This window comes from Protobothrops mucrosquamatus, unplaced genomic scaffold (genome assembly GCF_001527695.2).
Source record: "Protobothrops mucrosquamatus isolate PMUCROS unplaced genomic scaffold, P.Mucros_1.0 scaffold_287, whole genome shotgun sequence".
Lineage (NCBI taxonomy): Eukaryota > Metazoa > Chordata > Lepidosauria > Squamata > Viperidae > Protobothrops > Protobothrops mucrosquamatus.
The window spans coordinates 1-17,566 of record NW_015386363.1 but is presented as its reverse complement, the minus strand read 5'-3'; the positions used below and the strand labels follow the sequence as shown (position 1 = coordinate 17,566).

The window sequence follows — 17,566 nt, the reverse complement described above, 5'->3', positions numbered from 1 at the left end:
ACCTTTCGATAACTGAAATCCATTACTGCATGTTCTGTAGTCTGCAATGAGAAAAAAATGAGATATTCTTCTACATTATAATTTTTCAGGTATTTGAAGAATGGTATCATTTCCTTTTTGTTGTTGTTGTTGTTGTTGTATCTTTTCAAAGCTACACAAGTTCATCATCTTCAATCTCATTTTTCAGGACTTAGTTTCTAGTCCCTCCAATCACTGCCGCACTTCTTTGAGCCCTTCCATTTTCTCTGAATCTTTCTTAAAATTATTTCCCAGAACTGAACAAAGTATTTGAGTTAACCACGACCAGCATTGGAGAGGATGGATTTGGAAATTATGCTTCTGTTGATGTACTTTAAAATACAATTTGCTGTTTTATAGCTACTTCACACTATTGGTTCATAATGAGTTTGGCCTCAACTATTCCAAGATCTTTTTTTACAAATACAAGTCAGGGTTTATAAATTTCATCCTATGCCTAGGCATTTTCTTAAGTAAAGAATTTTGTACTTGTTTCTGTTAAATTTGATGTTGTAACTTTTGGATAATTTCTACCAAGATAATTTTCTTTGTCTTCTATAATACAATTTATCTGTATCATCTGCAAATATGGTAAATGTTCTTCTCTCCCTTTTTATTGAAATATATAATATTTCACATACAGGACTGATATTTCTCTTTAATTTAATGAAGAACCATTAGTGAACAATCGAAGTGTTACTTTTGAGCCAATTTTGAGTCAACAATTTTCAGATTATTCAGTCAATATTTTATTAACTTATTAATCAGCATGCTATGCTATGCTGAAGTCACAAAATTTCATTTCTATAGCACTCCCACAATCAGTTACCCAATCAAAAACTTAGGTACAATTAATCAGAAAAGATTTGTTCTTGACATACTTACTCTTGTGTTGAGATAGCAACCTTATAATATCAGCATATTTTGGATTAAATAGACTCATTACCGTCATTTAATTGTGAGGGCTGTTAAAAGCATTTACCTCTAGAGCGAGATCGTCCTCTTCCTCTGTTGCTCTGTGCAACTTCACTTGCTTCTTCAAACCATCTTGACAACATGTCAGACATTCTTTGCATCAATGAAACGTTAGGGCTCTGTTCACCTAGGTATAAATAGTGATATTAATGCTTTTACTGTATTTTTGCTTTTACTAACCACAATCATATATACTTACATCTCTGAAAAATAAAAAACAAAAACATAAGTGATATTTAATTTTTATATTTGGTAGGTTTTTTGTATTTTATTACCATTGTTATTGTTATTATTATTTGAATGGCTGCCCATCTCAACTAGGTAAATCTGAATAGCTCACAACAGGTAAAAAATAATCTAACAAAAGCAAGTTAAAGAACAAATATGGAAACATCTAAAACCATCAATAATCATTTAAAAACAAAATAATCATGATCAGCAGCAGAATCCAATATTACATCAGTTCAACACAGCCGCTGTAAAAGCTTCCATCACTGCCAGGCCCCAGGTGTGATGGTAGAGCCATGTCTTCCAAGGTCCTTCTAAAGGCCAGTATAGTTGGGGTCAATCTAAATTCCAGGGATGATGTTCCACAGGTTGTGGACTATGGCAGAAAAGACTTTCTTCCTGGGTTCCACTAGATTACATTCTTTCATGGATGGAACCTGTAACCTCTCTTGCCAATTCCACTGGGACAGATAGATGCATCTAGGAGAAGTGGTCTAAAATAACCTGATCCTATGCTGCATAGGGCTTTACAGGACATTATAACCCAGAAACATACCAGCAATGAAAACAGTTTGCAGAATGTAAAGTATTATGCAAAATATTATTTTTATAATAAAATCAGAATACAACTGAAGCACGATCCAATATCAAACCTATCCATTTTCCTACACAAGTTAAAAATTGGAAAAAAGAAAAATGAATGAGAGGAGGATGAAAATGAAGAAAGAAAACTGTAAGAACAGTTAAAGGAAGAGAGGCAAGGCTAGTAAGAAACAAAGAAACAAAGCACTCTAAAAGTGTGCTACTATGATCACTTCAGGTAAATTTCAATCTTATTTAAACTAATACTCTTTTGCACAAAAGAAATTATCTTTACTTTTTCTCCTGAATAACTCTGAAGAATCTGAAAGGAAGAAAAAAAATCAAAGCCTAATGGTACAGTGGCAAAATTAAGGGTAATCCTTACCACAATGGTGGCAAAATTAAGGGTAATCCTTACCACAATGGTGGTAAGATCGAGTAAGCTCTGCAAGTAGGAGAGAAACCAACTTCAAATCATGTAATTATAAAATTTGTGACATAGGATCATATAGAAGAAAAATGGCAATGATTCAAATAGAAATTTGCTAAATGTATACTTGACAATAACTGAATAAATTATAGGACCTATTAGAATGAGTATATATAATGAATAATATTAGTGAATGTACTTGCTACATATTCAGTTAAGAAAAAGAGGAATTGTATTGCCTATTGAAAGGGATGCTAAAAACTATTAAAAAAAGATATAATACTTTTTAATTGAGGGTGACTTTAATATAGAAATCAGAGAAATGGAAGAACAGGAATCACAGGAAAATTTGAACTAAATTAACATAATACCTGCTTTAAGGACTAGAAATGCAGACTCAGCATAATCACATCATAAAATGCACAAGACTGGAATCAAATTGATTCGATGATAGGAAACAGATGATAAGAAGTGCAATTCAGTCAACCAGGATACTACCAGATGCAGATTGTGGAACAGACCATGAATTCTTGGCATCAAATTTATGCATTAAACCTACAAAATCAATCTGGAGGACGTATAAGAGCAAAGAAAAAGTTAGTATACTTAATTTAAGTGAAAGAGAATCTGAAGGGCTAAGATATAAGAAACATTACGAAAAACAAAGTGAAAATATGTTCCCAAAATTCCAAAGACAAAAAGATCCAAGTGGTTTTCAGAACAAGCTATTACAACAACCAGTAAAACATAAAGGATGAAAAACTTGAGCAATATACAGGACATATTACTGAATCACAATGTTCAACAATTAAGGGTAAATAAAGAAAGATATCAATCAAGAGTGTTGACTAATAGAAGAATATAACATTAAAAGGAAAAGGAGAGATCTTTTTTAAGAAAATTGGAGAAATAAAGGGAAATCTACAGAAGTAGGAATATTTAAGAATAACAGAAGAAATGTAAGTAAGGAAATTTTATTAAAGGTAAATGTAAACACTCTTTTGAAACTCTAACAAACAAGAATTAGAATGTAAGAAACGTTTGCAGAATGTGAATACATTCAGGAACTGATAAAAAGTAGGTAGAGTATGACAGGCAGTATGCCAATTGTCAAATAGGAAAACACCAAGCACAGATGAAATATTTTTAAAGGCACAGAGAACAGGCAGTTGGACAGTTCTGTGTCAACAAATATAAAACATCACTATCTGGCTTAGAATATAGAGAAGATTAGTTGGGGAATATAGCTATGTAAAATTGTGAGATGTAAAAATTACCAAATCATAGCACTAATTCCACACCAAACTTTCACTTAATTCCTTACAAAAAAGCTTAGAGCTATATATTGAGAGAAATATGTCAAATTAACAACCAGATTTCTAAAATGGCAGAGGATAGGCAGGACAATGAAGACATAAGGAGTTTTTTTAATCTTTGCTTTAATGATCATGCAGAAGGTGATACATACTAAAGCTAAAGAGTGTGCCAGAATATTATTTTCCTGAGGAATCTGTACAATGAACAAAAAGAAAAAGAAAAAACAGAACAAAAAGAGATGACAACTGGAATCTGAATAGGAACTCATAACATTAACTGGAATATGCAGATAGTTAACACAGTCTTGTTAATTGAAAGTAAAGTAAAAGTAAAGATGACTGAGGCTGATTGTGAAAATAAAAACAGATCATGAGAAATCTGGTTTAAAACTAAATATTAATAAGATACAGATTACAGCAACTGACATGCTTTATGAACTTTATCTGAAGATGAAAAAGTGAAATTGGTAGATAGGTAGGCGCAATAATATAAAAAAATAAGGAAAATCTGCTGGAAATGTAAAGAAAAGATTAATCTCAGGGAGAAAGATAAGGATAGTTAAAATAATGGGATTCATTGCAATTTTCAGTGGTAGCACTTGGCTGTGAAAGCTGGACACTGAGAATGGGAGAGAATGATAATTTTGAATTATGGATCTAGAAACAGTTGCTAAGAGTATCATGAATCAGGAGAGTCTCCATCAATGAAGTTTTATGTCAAATAAAAATTGACTTTTTAGGGAATTAAAGTCAAGTTAACTCAAGTGTGAAAGAAATCAGTGATGGACAACAAGTTGAGAGAATTAGAAGAAGCAGAAGACAATGGATAAAGTGGATAGAAGAAAGTAAAGTTACTGCTAGAATGACTTTGAAAGGATTTTACCATCAGAGACTTAAGCATTTGGCAATACTGTCACTATGAGTTGAATCTGAATCAATTGTGCTTATGGTGTATGAGCAGAGGTTTTGCTACGTCTCCCTCCTTCTCATACTCTTCCAGCATTGACTACAAAATCCATTTCAGTGGGTTCCCAAATCTACCAGAATAGATTTGGAAAAGTTCAGAAACTAGAATTCTTTTCAGTAGAATTTCCCAATTTAGTTATAATGGGGAATTTTGGCTTAACACAAAGTAACATTTCTGTGTCAGAGCTGATGCTTGATAGAAAAAAAGAATAAGGAACAATTTGTCTGCAGCCTGAAAAAACATAACTTACGAAGTCATGGATAACTGTCTAAATATGGTCATTATTTAGACCATATTATTAGAGATAGAACATGTCTAAAAGTATAGCATCATTGTACATATAATATTAAGCAAAGTTTAAATTAAAAACTAGGATAAATATAAATATCAAAATATAGTACCATCTCTTTCTCTTTCACTTTCCGGCCTTGCCCTTGGTCCAGTATCTGACCAATCTCCTCTTAATCGCAAACGTTTGACAGGGGGCTGCCGTAACTAAAGGAAAAAAGCAAGGAAATTAAAGATGCAAACGTTCTATTCTATTTATCTATATGAGATAAAGTTAAAATTCTTGCACTTTTATTGTCTTATTTTTATCAACATGGACAAACCTGCAACCATAATTTGGTTTAGGAAGAAAGTAGAAAACTAGTACTGTTGTTATATATAAATGGACTACTTTAGGTATCTGTAAGAGTTTGAGAATGATGAGTGGGATTTTTAATAATTTTTTTCTCTTTAGTATCAGAGTCCAGGAATAACAAAATGATGCGCTTATTTTTTTTTTTTAACTTTCAGAATCCCCAGTTTTTAACTCTATCAGTTGGTATTTATAGTGTTATATTTTAAATCATCAAAAGAGGACCACATTATAGTACCTAAATCTATGCCAAAGCATAGATGCCTTTTCAATTTTTCTTCAGGTTAAAAGAAATATGCCATAAGGTGCAGATACACATAGTGGGCTGTATATTTGAAAACGGTGAGTGAGCTGTGGAATTATTTAGATTAACATTTAGTAAAAATAGAGAACTGGCTACAGTATTATATCATATTATACCCTCAATCTCTCTCCTACCCAGAGGATACTGACTTTTTTCTTCTAATCTCAGAGAAAGAACATTTGAACTAGGCTGAATGTCAGGCTTCCTGACCTGGACTTGGCAATAAACCAGAAATTTCCTGAAATATCAGTTTAGTTTGAATCCTTGGCTTGAAGATTGGCAAAAGATTCACAAACAAGGTTCAGCTAGATTAAAATTAAGGTAAGAATGAAGCTGTACAAATAACAGATTGCCCATGATTTCTTCCTCCAACTTTTCCAGATTAACAGTTGTTGCTTGTTTATATAACAGCCATCATGGCTTCGGAATTGCTCATTCTCACCTCAGCCCTTACACTTAATAACAGTCAGGTTAACTACTTAAGGATTGTTGATTTAACATTAAACCCTAATATAGTTGCAACTTATTTTTAGATAATGAGTATCAGCTATATTTGACTTGGGGATAAATATAAATATCTCACTAATCAACAGGGAAAAAATTGGTTGAGAAAGCAGAAAGAGCAGGAAATGATCATGTAATGCTGAAACTTTTTATTTTAGTAAACTCAAAGAAATGATAAATAGGACTTCATGACATGAGAAACTGACAGAATTTAATGTGGGCAGAAGTTCCTGAAAGTACATATCTATATAACTCCAAAAAGGAAAAAAAAATGGAGGATAATAAAAGAAGCCAATGTGGCTTTATAAAACAGTGAAGCTCTAAAAACAAAAAACAGGACACAGAAGTAGAGAATTAGTCCAAAAAGTAAGAATACCACAGGTTTCCCAGAAAGGAAGTTTAGCAAAAGATGCCAGGAATAACAAAAAGGTCTTTACAGTTGATCAAAATAAAAGGAAAAGAATTAGAACACCAGTTTGGTGAAGAAAGGAATTGCTATCCAATAAAAATTAAGCAACTGATCTGCATCTATGGCTGTTTGCAGCATCCTGTGGTCATATAAACATGATTTACAACATTTTTTGTCAGAAACTGTGAGCCACCCAGAATTGTTTGCTGAGATGGGCGGCCATAGAAATCAAATAAATAAATGAAACAGCATTTACTTCTAATTTCTAGCATAAAAATTTACTTGACAACTGCAGCATTTCCTTAATAACCACAAAAAAATGTTGAAAATCGGGTTTGTTATGTGATGACCCACTTAACAACAGATACAACTTAACTGAGCCCGTAACTGTGGGCTCAATTATGGTCATAAATTGAGGATTACCTGTATGCAATTGCTAATCCTTTGAGATGTTTCCCTTCCCTGTGTGTATGTGTCCATTGTATATATGGACACATACACACAAGAGCTTGATACTTAAAAGAATGCAATTTTATAAGTGAATGTTTATCTTTTGCTATAGAAAATTATTCAAAATTTGCCATTAATTTTTTTAGTTTTCTATTTAGAAGACTCAATGTACTCTATAGGAACATTTTTACATATCGACTCATCAATGTTCTACAAAACCTAGTGGAATCTACCAAATACAAGAGCATGTGATTGTAGTCTTAATAATTTTAACTTTGATATTTAAAACTTTCAGTCTAATAATAACTTTATATACATCCTATTATCCCCAAGATTTTCCCTTTTTTTTTAATCACACACAGGGCAGAACACATTTTTAGTAATGTAGTATTGATGGATTCCAACAAGTAGTGCCTGACAAATTCTTCATGATGCTATTTATGTTCTTCAGGGAAACACAATGTTATCAACACAGACATACCTCTCTATTACTGGAATAGGATTTTAATACTTGTAAGGAACCCACAGTTTTTGCAGCCATGGAATGGAATGGGAGCTCTAGGCAGTCAGTTTACATATGCCAAAAAATCAGAAATCTCTAAAGTATAATTGCAATTTGCCCATGATTTAATAATAATTCAGAAATTATTTTGCTGTGTGATAGCACAGTGGTGCTTCAACACCAATTCAAAAGATGTACTTTAAACCTTGAATAAACACAGCATTCTTACTATTCATTAAATCAGCCTCCTTTTTTCAGGTTTGTGTGGAAAGTTCAAATACTCCTGAATCATTTTCAAATGTGTACATAGCTCTAATAATCAGCTAAGAAAAAATAGGATTGTCTGTTGTGCTTTAAAATAAGAAAAGAAAACTGTCACATCTCATCTGCTATTTGTTACAAACATTTGTCTATTGTCACATCAACAGACTTTAGAGGGTTTACAGCAAGCTAACAATTCACCCAAAACAATTCAAACCATGTAATATCAATTCAAAATATATTAAATAAAAACTGGAACACATATAAAATGTAAAAACTAAAAACACTAAAAATAACAAAGGGAGACTAAACATTATTTAATTTCCAACTGTCTCAAAGAAAAAACCCAAGTTTACTGCTTTTCTGACATTCAAAATGTGAGGATTAATTGGATATCCAAGGCAAGCTGTTCCTTGATAATGGGACAATCACAAAGCTCTGTCTACTGGGTTCCAACCTTTCCTTGCATGAGAAGGAACCTAAAGCATCTTTTTGATAACACTGCCTATATGCTCTTGATGGGGAAAAAGCCAACCTATGTAAGGCTTATAGTTTAAGATCTGAACTTTGAATTTCATTCAGAATCCCATTTATATCAATGCAGTGCTTGAAATGCAGTGCTTGTTAAAGCTGCTCTTACCCATCAGGAAATGGATAGATGATTCTGTTCTCACTGTATTTTCTAAGTGTTCTGCAGAGGAAGACTCAAATACAGGTAGTCCTCAATTTACGACCATAACTGAGTCCCAAATTTCTGTTGTTAAGCAAGATAGTTGTTAAGTGAGTTTTGCCCCATTTTATGACCTTTCTTACCACAGTTGTGAAGTGAATCATTGCAGTTGTTAAGTTAGTAACATCTTGTTAAGTGAATTTGGCTTCTCCACTGACTTTGCTTGTCAGCAGGTCGCAAAAGATGACAACATTATCCTTGGACACAGCAACCATCATAAACACATGCCAGTTGCGAAGCATCCAAATTTTGATTATGTGACCCCCAGGATGCTGCAACAGTTGGAAGTATGAAAAACGGTGATGTCACTTCTTTCAGTGCCATTGTAATGGTCATTAAATGAATACAACTGTTTTGAGGACCAGCTGTAGAGCATGTTGCAATTGTCAAATTCATAGATGATATGGATATGAATCATTGTAGTTATTTTCTGAATAGTAAGCAATATGTTTATAAATAACTACTGCCCTGTGCATGAATACATAGAGCAATGTTTCCTGAAAACTTTGCATAAAAATGAATTCATTTATCGTTCATAAAACCTATGAACAAAAGAAAAAAGGGGGTTGCAGGGCATGATGTCAAATTTGTAACTCAAATGCATTGACAAATGTGCTCATAAATAGTCTCATTCTTAAGCACTACGTTATTCAAACATGTTTTTCTCCTTATCTCAAATTGTACATATAGTGAAACATCTTTTCCATGTTTTTTACCACTAGATTTCTAATGTGTGTGATTATCATGACAAAGAGACCAAATGCACTACAATACCAAATATCTCCCTTCGACCAGTCCGCTCCCACAGAGAGGGCCTCCTTAGGGTGCCGGCGGCCAGTCAATGCCGGCTGGCGACCCCCAGGGGGAGAGCCTTCTCTGTGGCAGCTCCTGCCCTCTGGAATGACCTACCCCCGACCTACGTGCAACTACGGACCTGCGCCTCTTCCGCCGAGCCTTGAAAACCCTTCTATTCCATGCGGCCGGCCTGGCGTAGTTTTGATTGGGCTTTGCTAGGGGTTTTATATGGGGTATTTTAGAGCAGGCTTTTTATTCAATATTTATTGTGATTTTTATTATTGCCTGTTCAACGCCCTGAGTCCCGTAAGGGAGATAGGGCGGTATATAAATTTAAATAATAAATAAATAAATACCAAAACTTTTGTTAGGCATTCTCTGCTATGTTACACACTGCAGAGTTGCCTAGGTTAAAAACTTGTTCACCAGCTTCGGCACAATATAGTTTGCCCAAATTTCTTATATCAGACAGATCCTTTTCCTTTTGTGTAAGGGGTTGGACAATATGTTGACAGCTCTTTTGTCTCCATAGTAATGGTAGTAGTGATTGCAAGTATGGGATTAAATGGGAGATGAGATGCACAATTAGAATGACCGTACAACATGATGGTAAATACGTGAGAGCAAAAAAAAAGTTGCTGATGGAAAGGTCAAGCAGTTTTGGCAAGAAGTTTGTGATGTTTTTAGACCTTTGGTGCGAATTGACTTTCTAGCATAAATTGCATAATACCATCTTTTTGTTGCTTTTGCATAAAAAGAATTTATGCAAGAGAAAATAAGAGAAAATAACAAAACAAAAACAAAGAAAATTCATGTAAATGAAAAAATATAGGTAGCACGTTGTTATACTTGATATAGTCAGTAAACTTCCTTAAATCAAAACTACAGTATCAGAATTTCCAGCATAGGTCGAATCATTCAGTGTTGCAATTGTTCATAGCAAATTTAAGACATTTAGTTCGGAAAGGAAACATCTGAATTTTAAAAACAAGAAACAGCCCATCTATTTGTATATTTTCTTATATGCTGCCCAAAGTTATATAGTCTGAGTTGGGCAGCCATTTAAACAAACACTCTTGTTCTCTTCTAGGACTGAAATTTTAGCCACTATTTTTGTTCACGGGTTTCTTTTAATATGATTTTCTCAGAATCTCTAACAAAACTACCTATCTGACATTGATCATTTATATTTCATTTTTTAAAATATTAGCTAAATTACACTGCTATAATAACTGTGGTTTAAAAGAAGTATAGCTAATTATCTTGACATCAAATCAGCACTATGGAAAGCTTACCTCTTCTCTTCGCTCTTCTGCAGAAGGAACTTTCAATTCTCTAGCTGTATCATCCTTAGGATCAAATAGGTATATGTAGTCTGAAGAATAGCTCACAAGAATTTCTTGTCCATCTTCACTGTAGCAGAGAGATGTTACCCTACAGGATTTATTATTAAGATGAGGAGGAACAAAACGTGCCACCAATCCTGTAGTACCCCTGCCTGCATAATTACCTACATGAAAGAAACAACAACAGCTGAAAATATTCTCCATTTTTCAAATGCAAAACAGTATATGCAAATCTGTCTAGTGTTCATCTGAAATGAAGAGACTTTTACTGAAAAAATATGCAGCTTGCAAGAAAAATAAAACTCTTTTTAGTTATCTCACAAGAAACACAACAAAGGCAACAGTTGAGTATGGAGATATCTGGAGAGCCAACTTTTATAGGGTTTTGCGATATGTTGACAATTGGGCAAATTTAGGTTTGATGGGCCAGAGAAGGTATGTCAGGAATCACTCAGTGAGCTGTTTCAGGGAATTTAGTTCACGTCTCATCTAGCCTAGTTCATGGTTTTGGAATATTTCCCGTGATCTCAGCCTCAGTCTCCACTGATAAAAGCCAGGTCTGTTTGTAATAAAACTACATTTGTTCATGACTTGGTCATGAATAAGCAAACAAAAATGATATATTCAAAATTTTCTTTCTATCAGTAGCAGTGTAGAATAAAATGAAATCAGGATCAGTAAAAAACAGTAAAATTGGTTACAATACAGTTGGTTGATCAGTCAGCCCAATCAATAAACATCCAAATGTCCACTCAAGCTTAATAATAATCTCCCAGAAGGCCCTTTCAATCCTCTTCCCTCCAAAACCCTAAAATCCTAGCTTCCCTCTTCCTCATATTAAATTATTATTTTGTACACTGCAATCTTTGACTTCTTCATAATTGCAATGGCCTCCAAAAGACTGCCCTCCAGAGTTTCAGGACATTAATTTGGATATGCCACTGCAAGAAGTCATGTTCTGCTTGGTGGTATAAAGTATTTGTAATAAATTAATAAATAAAATAGGTTATTTATAAATTATATAAAATACATTTAATTCATAAAGTCTATTTCTGAGTTTAAACTATAGTTTTATGTGTTTTCTATCTCAAAGTGGTAGGAAACTATACTAAAAATTTTAAGCAATTGTAGAAAACAAAAACAAACAAAACAAAACAAAGTAAAACTAATATTTGTTCTAAAGCTACCCTAATTAAAAATTAATATAACCATAATGTTTAGTATTTCAACCATTAACAACAAAAACAGTTTTTAAAAGAAAATATTTCTACATTTATTTCTCATGACTATTCAAAAAGAAAAAGAAAAAAATATTGTTGATGGGCATGCAATTTCTTTTTAGATCAAAGGCTATGTTTTCTTTGGAGTTCAAAAATTAACTTGGAAATTAGTGAAAAGCCAGCCCAATGAGGCATAAAATAATACTAGGGTGAATACAGAATACAGAATACCAGAGTTGGAAGCGACCTTGGAGGTCTTCTAGTTCAACCCTCTGATCAGGCAGGAAACCTATACCATTTCAGACAAATGGTTGTCCAGTCTCTTCTTAAAAACTTCCAGTGTTGGAGCATTCACAACTTCTAGAGGCAAGTTGTTCCACTGATTAATTGTTCTGTCAGGAAATTTTCCCTTAGTTCTAGGTTGGTTCTCTCCCGGATTAGTTTTCTTCCATTGCTTCTTGTCTTGCCTTCAGGTGCCTTGGAGAATAGCTTGACCCCCTCCTCTTTGTGGCAGCCCCTTAGATACCGGAACACTGCTATCATGTCACCCCTAGTCCTTCTTTTCATTAAACTAGACATTACCAATTCCAGTAACCGTTCTTTATATTCTTAATCATCTTTGTTGTTCTTCTCTGTACTCTTTCCAGAGTCTCAACATCTTTTTTTATAATATGGTAACCAAAAGTGGTTGCAGTATTCCAAGTGTGGCCTTACCAAGGCATTGTAAAGTGGTATTAATATTTCACATGATCTTGATTCTATCCCTCTGTTAATGCAGCCCAGCACTGTGTTGGCTTTTTTGGCAGCTGCAGCACACTGCTGGCTCATATTTAAGTGATTGTTCACTAGGACTCCAAGATCCCTCTCACAATTATTTTTATTGAGCCAGATACCACCTATACTATACCTGTGTATTTGCGGGGTTTTTTTTGCCTAAATGTAGAACCTTACTTTTTTCACCACTGAATTTCATTTTGTTAGATAAGGAAACACAAATCCCATTTAAACAAACAGAATGTCAATACTTTACAGTCCACATTGCAAGAAAACATTGAGAACAATCTTAACAGACTTTGAGAGTCTTTTAAAATAGTATTCTGAACATTATGAGATATTATGAATATAAACAAACACTGTAGACAAAATATTTTGCATTACATAAATTCATTGAAAATGCACATCTAATATACCTCAGCTATGTATTCAACATTAACGTATATCATAATGTCATGCTTGCATCATCGTACCTGTTGCTCTTGTGCCAAGCATGCGTCGATCATATATTCTTACCGAACTATCAGAACAGCCAACTGCAAGGTAATATGGTATGGATGGGCAGATGGCCACAGATGTGGCAGCTCTCCTACAATTGATTAAAATATCCTAGGGGGGGAAAAAGAGGAAATAGTGCACTTATTTGAAAAGCCCACACAAATATTGTATTATCTGATCTATGACTACAATATGAAATTAACTTGGAATGACTAATTTAAGGCAAGCTAAGTCTGGCTCTCAACAAAATATATTTTAATCATTGAAAAGCAGACAAGAATACAGTTACCAGACCAAGATCAGACACCAAAACAGTGTGTGTGTGTGTGTGTGTGTGTTTGTAATTTATTAAGCAAATTTATATAGCCACCCACCTCACCAAAAATGACTCTGGGTGGCAGACAAAAATCAGATAAAACAAGAAATGTAAAAACAACAGATATAAAATATAAAAAATCCATATTAATAAATATCATAAAAAACAAAGATACAAACCACAGGCCAAAGGGACAATAAAAATGCCCACGTCAACAATCAAGATATCTAAGAAGGTTTCCATTTCCCTGGGCCCCTCCAGGGTTTATAACATAACCACATCAAAATATAGCAATTTCCAATCATCTTTTTTTTTTTCCCCTCCAAAAGAGGCACCAGGTCTTATTTTCAGCAGGTGTCATTCCCACTCACCTCGCAGTGGCGGCACCAACAACCCTGCCCAGCCAGCCCACTTCTTCTACAGCTGAAGGAGCAGCTTCATTCTGCAGCTGAGGATGGAGCTCCAGTCTGCATTTTGCAGTCAGAGACCTTTCCGGAAAGGCCTCTGACTGCAAAATGCAGGCCAGGGGACACCACAGAAGGTGGGCCGGTGAGGAGAGGCAGATGTCAATTCATGGGAGGCCTGGTAAGTGGGTGGGGGCGCGTGGAGCAGCTCCACCCTCACCCTAGCTTGATTTTTAGGTGTGCGTCTCGCCCCAAAACTAGGGCTTATTTTGGGGGTAGGGCTTACATTAGGCCCACCCCCAAAAATCAAGCTAGGGCTTATTTTGGGGGTAGGTCTTACTTTCGGGAAAACACGGTACATAACTTGATTATGTATCTTGGACACTTTTCCATAATTTCTACTGCCGGCAACAAGCAAATCAAGTTCTGAACCTAATGTGATACTTCATGTCATTAACAAATCTTTCTTACATCTTTACAGTCTTCTTTTGTACAACTTGTCCTGATTCTTGTATCAAACCATCTTACAGTACCATCTTCTCCACAAGACAAAAATGTGTAGGGATCATTTGGGACTGTCATGATCTACAAAGTAAAGATAAGTAGAATTAAAAATGGCATCAAAAGTTGCTTTAAAAACTGAGCTTAAGATCCAAAAATTGCATAAACTGTGCCTTTATAATCTTATATAATAAAAATCAATTAATATGTAATTAATAATATAATAAACTGATTTTGGTCCTGAATTATATAATCAGAATACAATTAAATGAAAAATACTGAATAGCATTTGAAGCCTTTTTGGCACAGACTGAATTTGATATATTCATTCAATAGTGGATTGAAAATAGATTTCCAAATATTTATATACTTTGGTCTGTTCTATTTGCAAGTCACTGGAGTTCCACCTATGATCACAATTTGCATAAGTATTTAATTAATGCTGTCTTTATAGTAACAAGGTATTATATTGTAGTACCTCATATGTAGTTCCATAGTGGCAAGTAAATTGGCACTGTCTGTTGGTTTCAGCATCTTGTTCAACATTAGTATAAAAAATGACCCCATCTCCAGAACAGGATATTATTTGCTTATCATTGGTGCATGGTAAAAATTTTGCACTAAAAATATTTGCCCTGTGTCCTGAGCGAATGGTTGTTAATACCTAGGAAACAAGATTAACATTTTTATTAGACTACACAAGGGATGGGGAATGATAACTCCTATATACCTTTTCTACCATCACCCCATCACCCTATCCATGATGGCACTTTATATTAATAATTGATTCTTTCTGACGTGTTGAGGGTGAAAGTCTCCAAATCAGCCAATTAATTTCACAGCTGTAGAAGAATATGGCCATTGCATTGATACAATATTTACATGATAACATGATTGGGAGTGGTAGAAAAGGAAACAGGAGACATTCATATGATCTTTCCTGTGTTTTTGCGAGACTTATTGGGTTTTGCATCAATCCTTTCATTGAGGACAGATAAAAAAATTTTTTGAAAGTATATAGGATACATGATACAGATAGTATCATCAAAACATGTATTTATAATAGCATTTTAACCAGAAGAATGAATAGTTGGCTACCTTACCTTTCTACTATATGGATTAGTAATTACAAGATTAGTATCATCAGATCCAGATAGAATATATTCTCCTGTATCATTCCAGCATATTGTATTCACCTGTGAATAAATATTTAGCAGCTACATTAATCATGAAGAGTTTTCAAAATTACATATAAAAATATTAAAAGTATTTAGTTGGCCTCAACAAAATATTAATGATTAATAAATAAATATTGCAAGATCCTTGGTTTGGCCTCACATTATTAACATGCCTGTTTTTTCTGAAAACTGAAGCCACAGAAAAATAGTACCTCTGAAGGTTGAATCTTGTCAAGATTAATAATCAATTCCCAATATAAATGAACAAAGAAAATCTTAATTTAAATGTGAAAAATATTTAGCTGAATGCTGTTAGAGTGGAATAAACTAGATCTAGGCCAGGGAATGTACTCTGCATATGGAAATATTGTTTCCAATAGAAAATGTGTAGCTCATGGTTGGAACTGTGGAATCTTAGGTGCTTTTGGGGCTTTGCTCGCAGACATAACATTAACTGACTAGATCATTAACTGATCACAGTAGGTAACATCATCAGTACTTATTACTGTAGGGTTTGCTCCGTTTCCATAAAGTAGCTTGTCCTGCCAGTGTTGGTGGGGTTGTGGTTTTTTCTTTGATAATTCCTTGATTGGGATAGTTTTCTGCTTGATTGTTTGACTTATATTATACTTATCTGGGTGTTGATTGTTAAAGAGAATGTGTTCTGATCTTTTTCTTTTCTTCTTAGCTTTTTATTGTCTCTTTTGAGTGATATGAAAATGTGGTTTATCTCTGTGTGTCTGCTGATGGCTGATTTTTCTCAATGCAAAGCTTCCAGGAACTCCCTAGTGTTTTTAGACTTAGCCTGGTCTATATTGTTTAAGTCAGTATAAGTAGTTCTTGACTTATGACCACAATTGGGACTAGAATTTCTGCTTCTAAGCAAAGTGATTGTTAAGTCAGCGGTGCTTGATTTTACAACCTTTTTTGCCATGGTTGTTAAGTCACTGCAGTCGTTAAGCAAATCCAGCTTTCCCCATTGATTTTGTTAGAAAGAAGAAGTTTGGGAAGTTTGTAAATGGTGACCACATGATCCCAGGACACTGCAACTGTCACAGATGCATGCCGGTTGCCAAGCACCTGAATTTTGATCAGGTGAGCATGGGGATGCTGTGAATGGTATAAGTGCGAGGACCAATTGTAAGTCATTTTCTTCAGTGCAGTTGTAACTTCAAACAATTGTTAAATGAATGTTGAGGACTATCTGTACTGACTTAATACTTAATATGTAAAATAAGCAATATTGTTTCAGTCAATATAAACAACTGCACATTTCTTACAGATCGCCTACACATATGACTGTAGGGCACTTCTACTGTTCACACTCGCTTATCTCACTAATCATTTGTGCCCATTTGGCTGCACTCCACAGTGCCACTTCTCAGCAGGGGATGAAGTAGAGGTCCAGCGCCTTCAGCAGTCTCAGCCAACCATCATCATCCCAGGCCTCTACTTAGTCCTAGTGCTACTGCTGCCATTACTCTAGAATGCTGTCTCAAGCCTTGCACTGCAGCCAGCCATTCTAGCATCAAGTGCAAAACCACAGCCATCTCTGCCAACCTTTACTCCTCAGACCCTGACATGCCCAGCCAACTTTCACCATATTCCTCCCACTGCTGGCAAGATATGCCTGGCCTGGCCACGTGTGGGGCAGCAGCTGGCTGCACTAGGTCTTCTTTCCAAAGCCACTTGCATGTTCTCCAAATAGCATGCACCAATCTTGCAAGTGTAGAGAAGCAGGACCATGGGAACAGAACATTAAGGCCAACAGGGTGAATGGGCTGCAGGTAGCAAAGACGGCAGGCCTGCAGGGCAAACAGAGTACAGGATGGCAGAGTCAATGAACACAAGGCAGCAGGGGCAGCAAGTGCAAGGCAGCAGGCCAAAAGGAATGTGAGCGGAGAGGGTCAGCAGGATGAGCAAAGTGCAGGGTGACAAGGGGAGCAGAGGCGATGCAGTGCCAGGAGGCCAAAGGGGCAGAGATGGGAAAGAAAATAGAATGTTCATTTTCAGACAAAGCCTTTCTTTCACTATATGAAATTGTTTGCAACTATCTTATTAAATTAACCAAGGTTGCATGTTACTGTGCTTGTCCATTTGTGCAATAGACACTTTTAAATAACACAGTACTCTTACTCTTGAGATCCTTGCCTACTCTACAAATCTGCCCTCATATTCTTATCTGGAGGGAGGTTTGCAAGCGTATAATCAGTTCCAA

The 17,566-nt window shown here is 35.0% G+C and overlaps 1 protein-coding gene across 4 annotated transcripts in view; it reads right to left on the bottom strand.

Moving 5' to 3' along the window:
* Nucleotides 1-15,378, bottom strand: part of DCAF6 (DDB1 and CUL4 associated factor 6) — a 43,782-nt gene extending 28,404 nt beyond the window's left edge. For 2 of the 4 annotated variants that reach the window (XM_015831910.1, XM_015831911.1), the window contains exons 1-7: nucleotides 15,274-15,378; nucleotides 14,649-14,834; nucleotides 14,141-14,254; nucleotides 12,925-13,060; nucleotides 10,407-10,621; nucleotides 4,918-5,011; nucleotides 1,001-1,120 (exon numbers count right to left, since the gene is read on the bottom strand). In XM_015831910.1, coding sequence (XP_015687396.1) covers nucleotides 1,001-1,120; nucleotides 4,918-5,011; nucleotides 10,407-10,621; nucleotides 12,925-13,060; nucleotides 14,141-14,251 — 676 coding nt within the window. In that variant the 5' untranslated portion in view covers nucleotides 14,252-14,254; nucleotides 14,649-14,834; nucleotides 15,274-15,378. Of the gene's footprint in view, nucleotides 1-1,000; nucleotides 1,121-4,917; nucleotides 5,012-10,406; nucleotides 10,622-12,924; nucleotides 13,061-14,140; nucleotides 14,255-14,648; nucleotides 14,835-15,273 lie in introns of those variants that run through there. The other 2 variants (XM_015831909.1, XM_029287292.1) reach the window with 1 other exon arrangement.
* Between the last annotated feature and the right edge of the window lie 2,188 nt (nucleotides 15,379-17,566).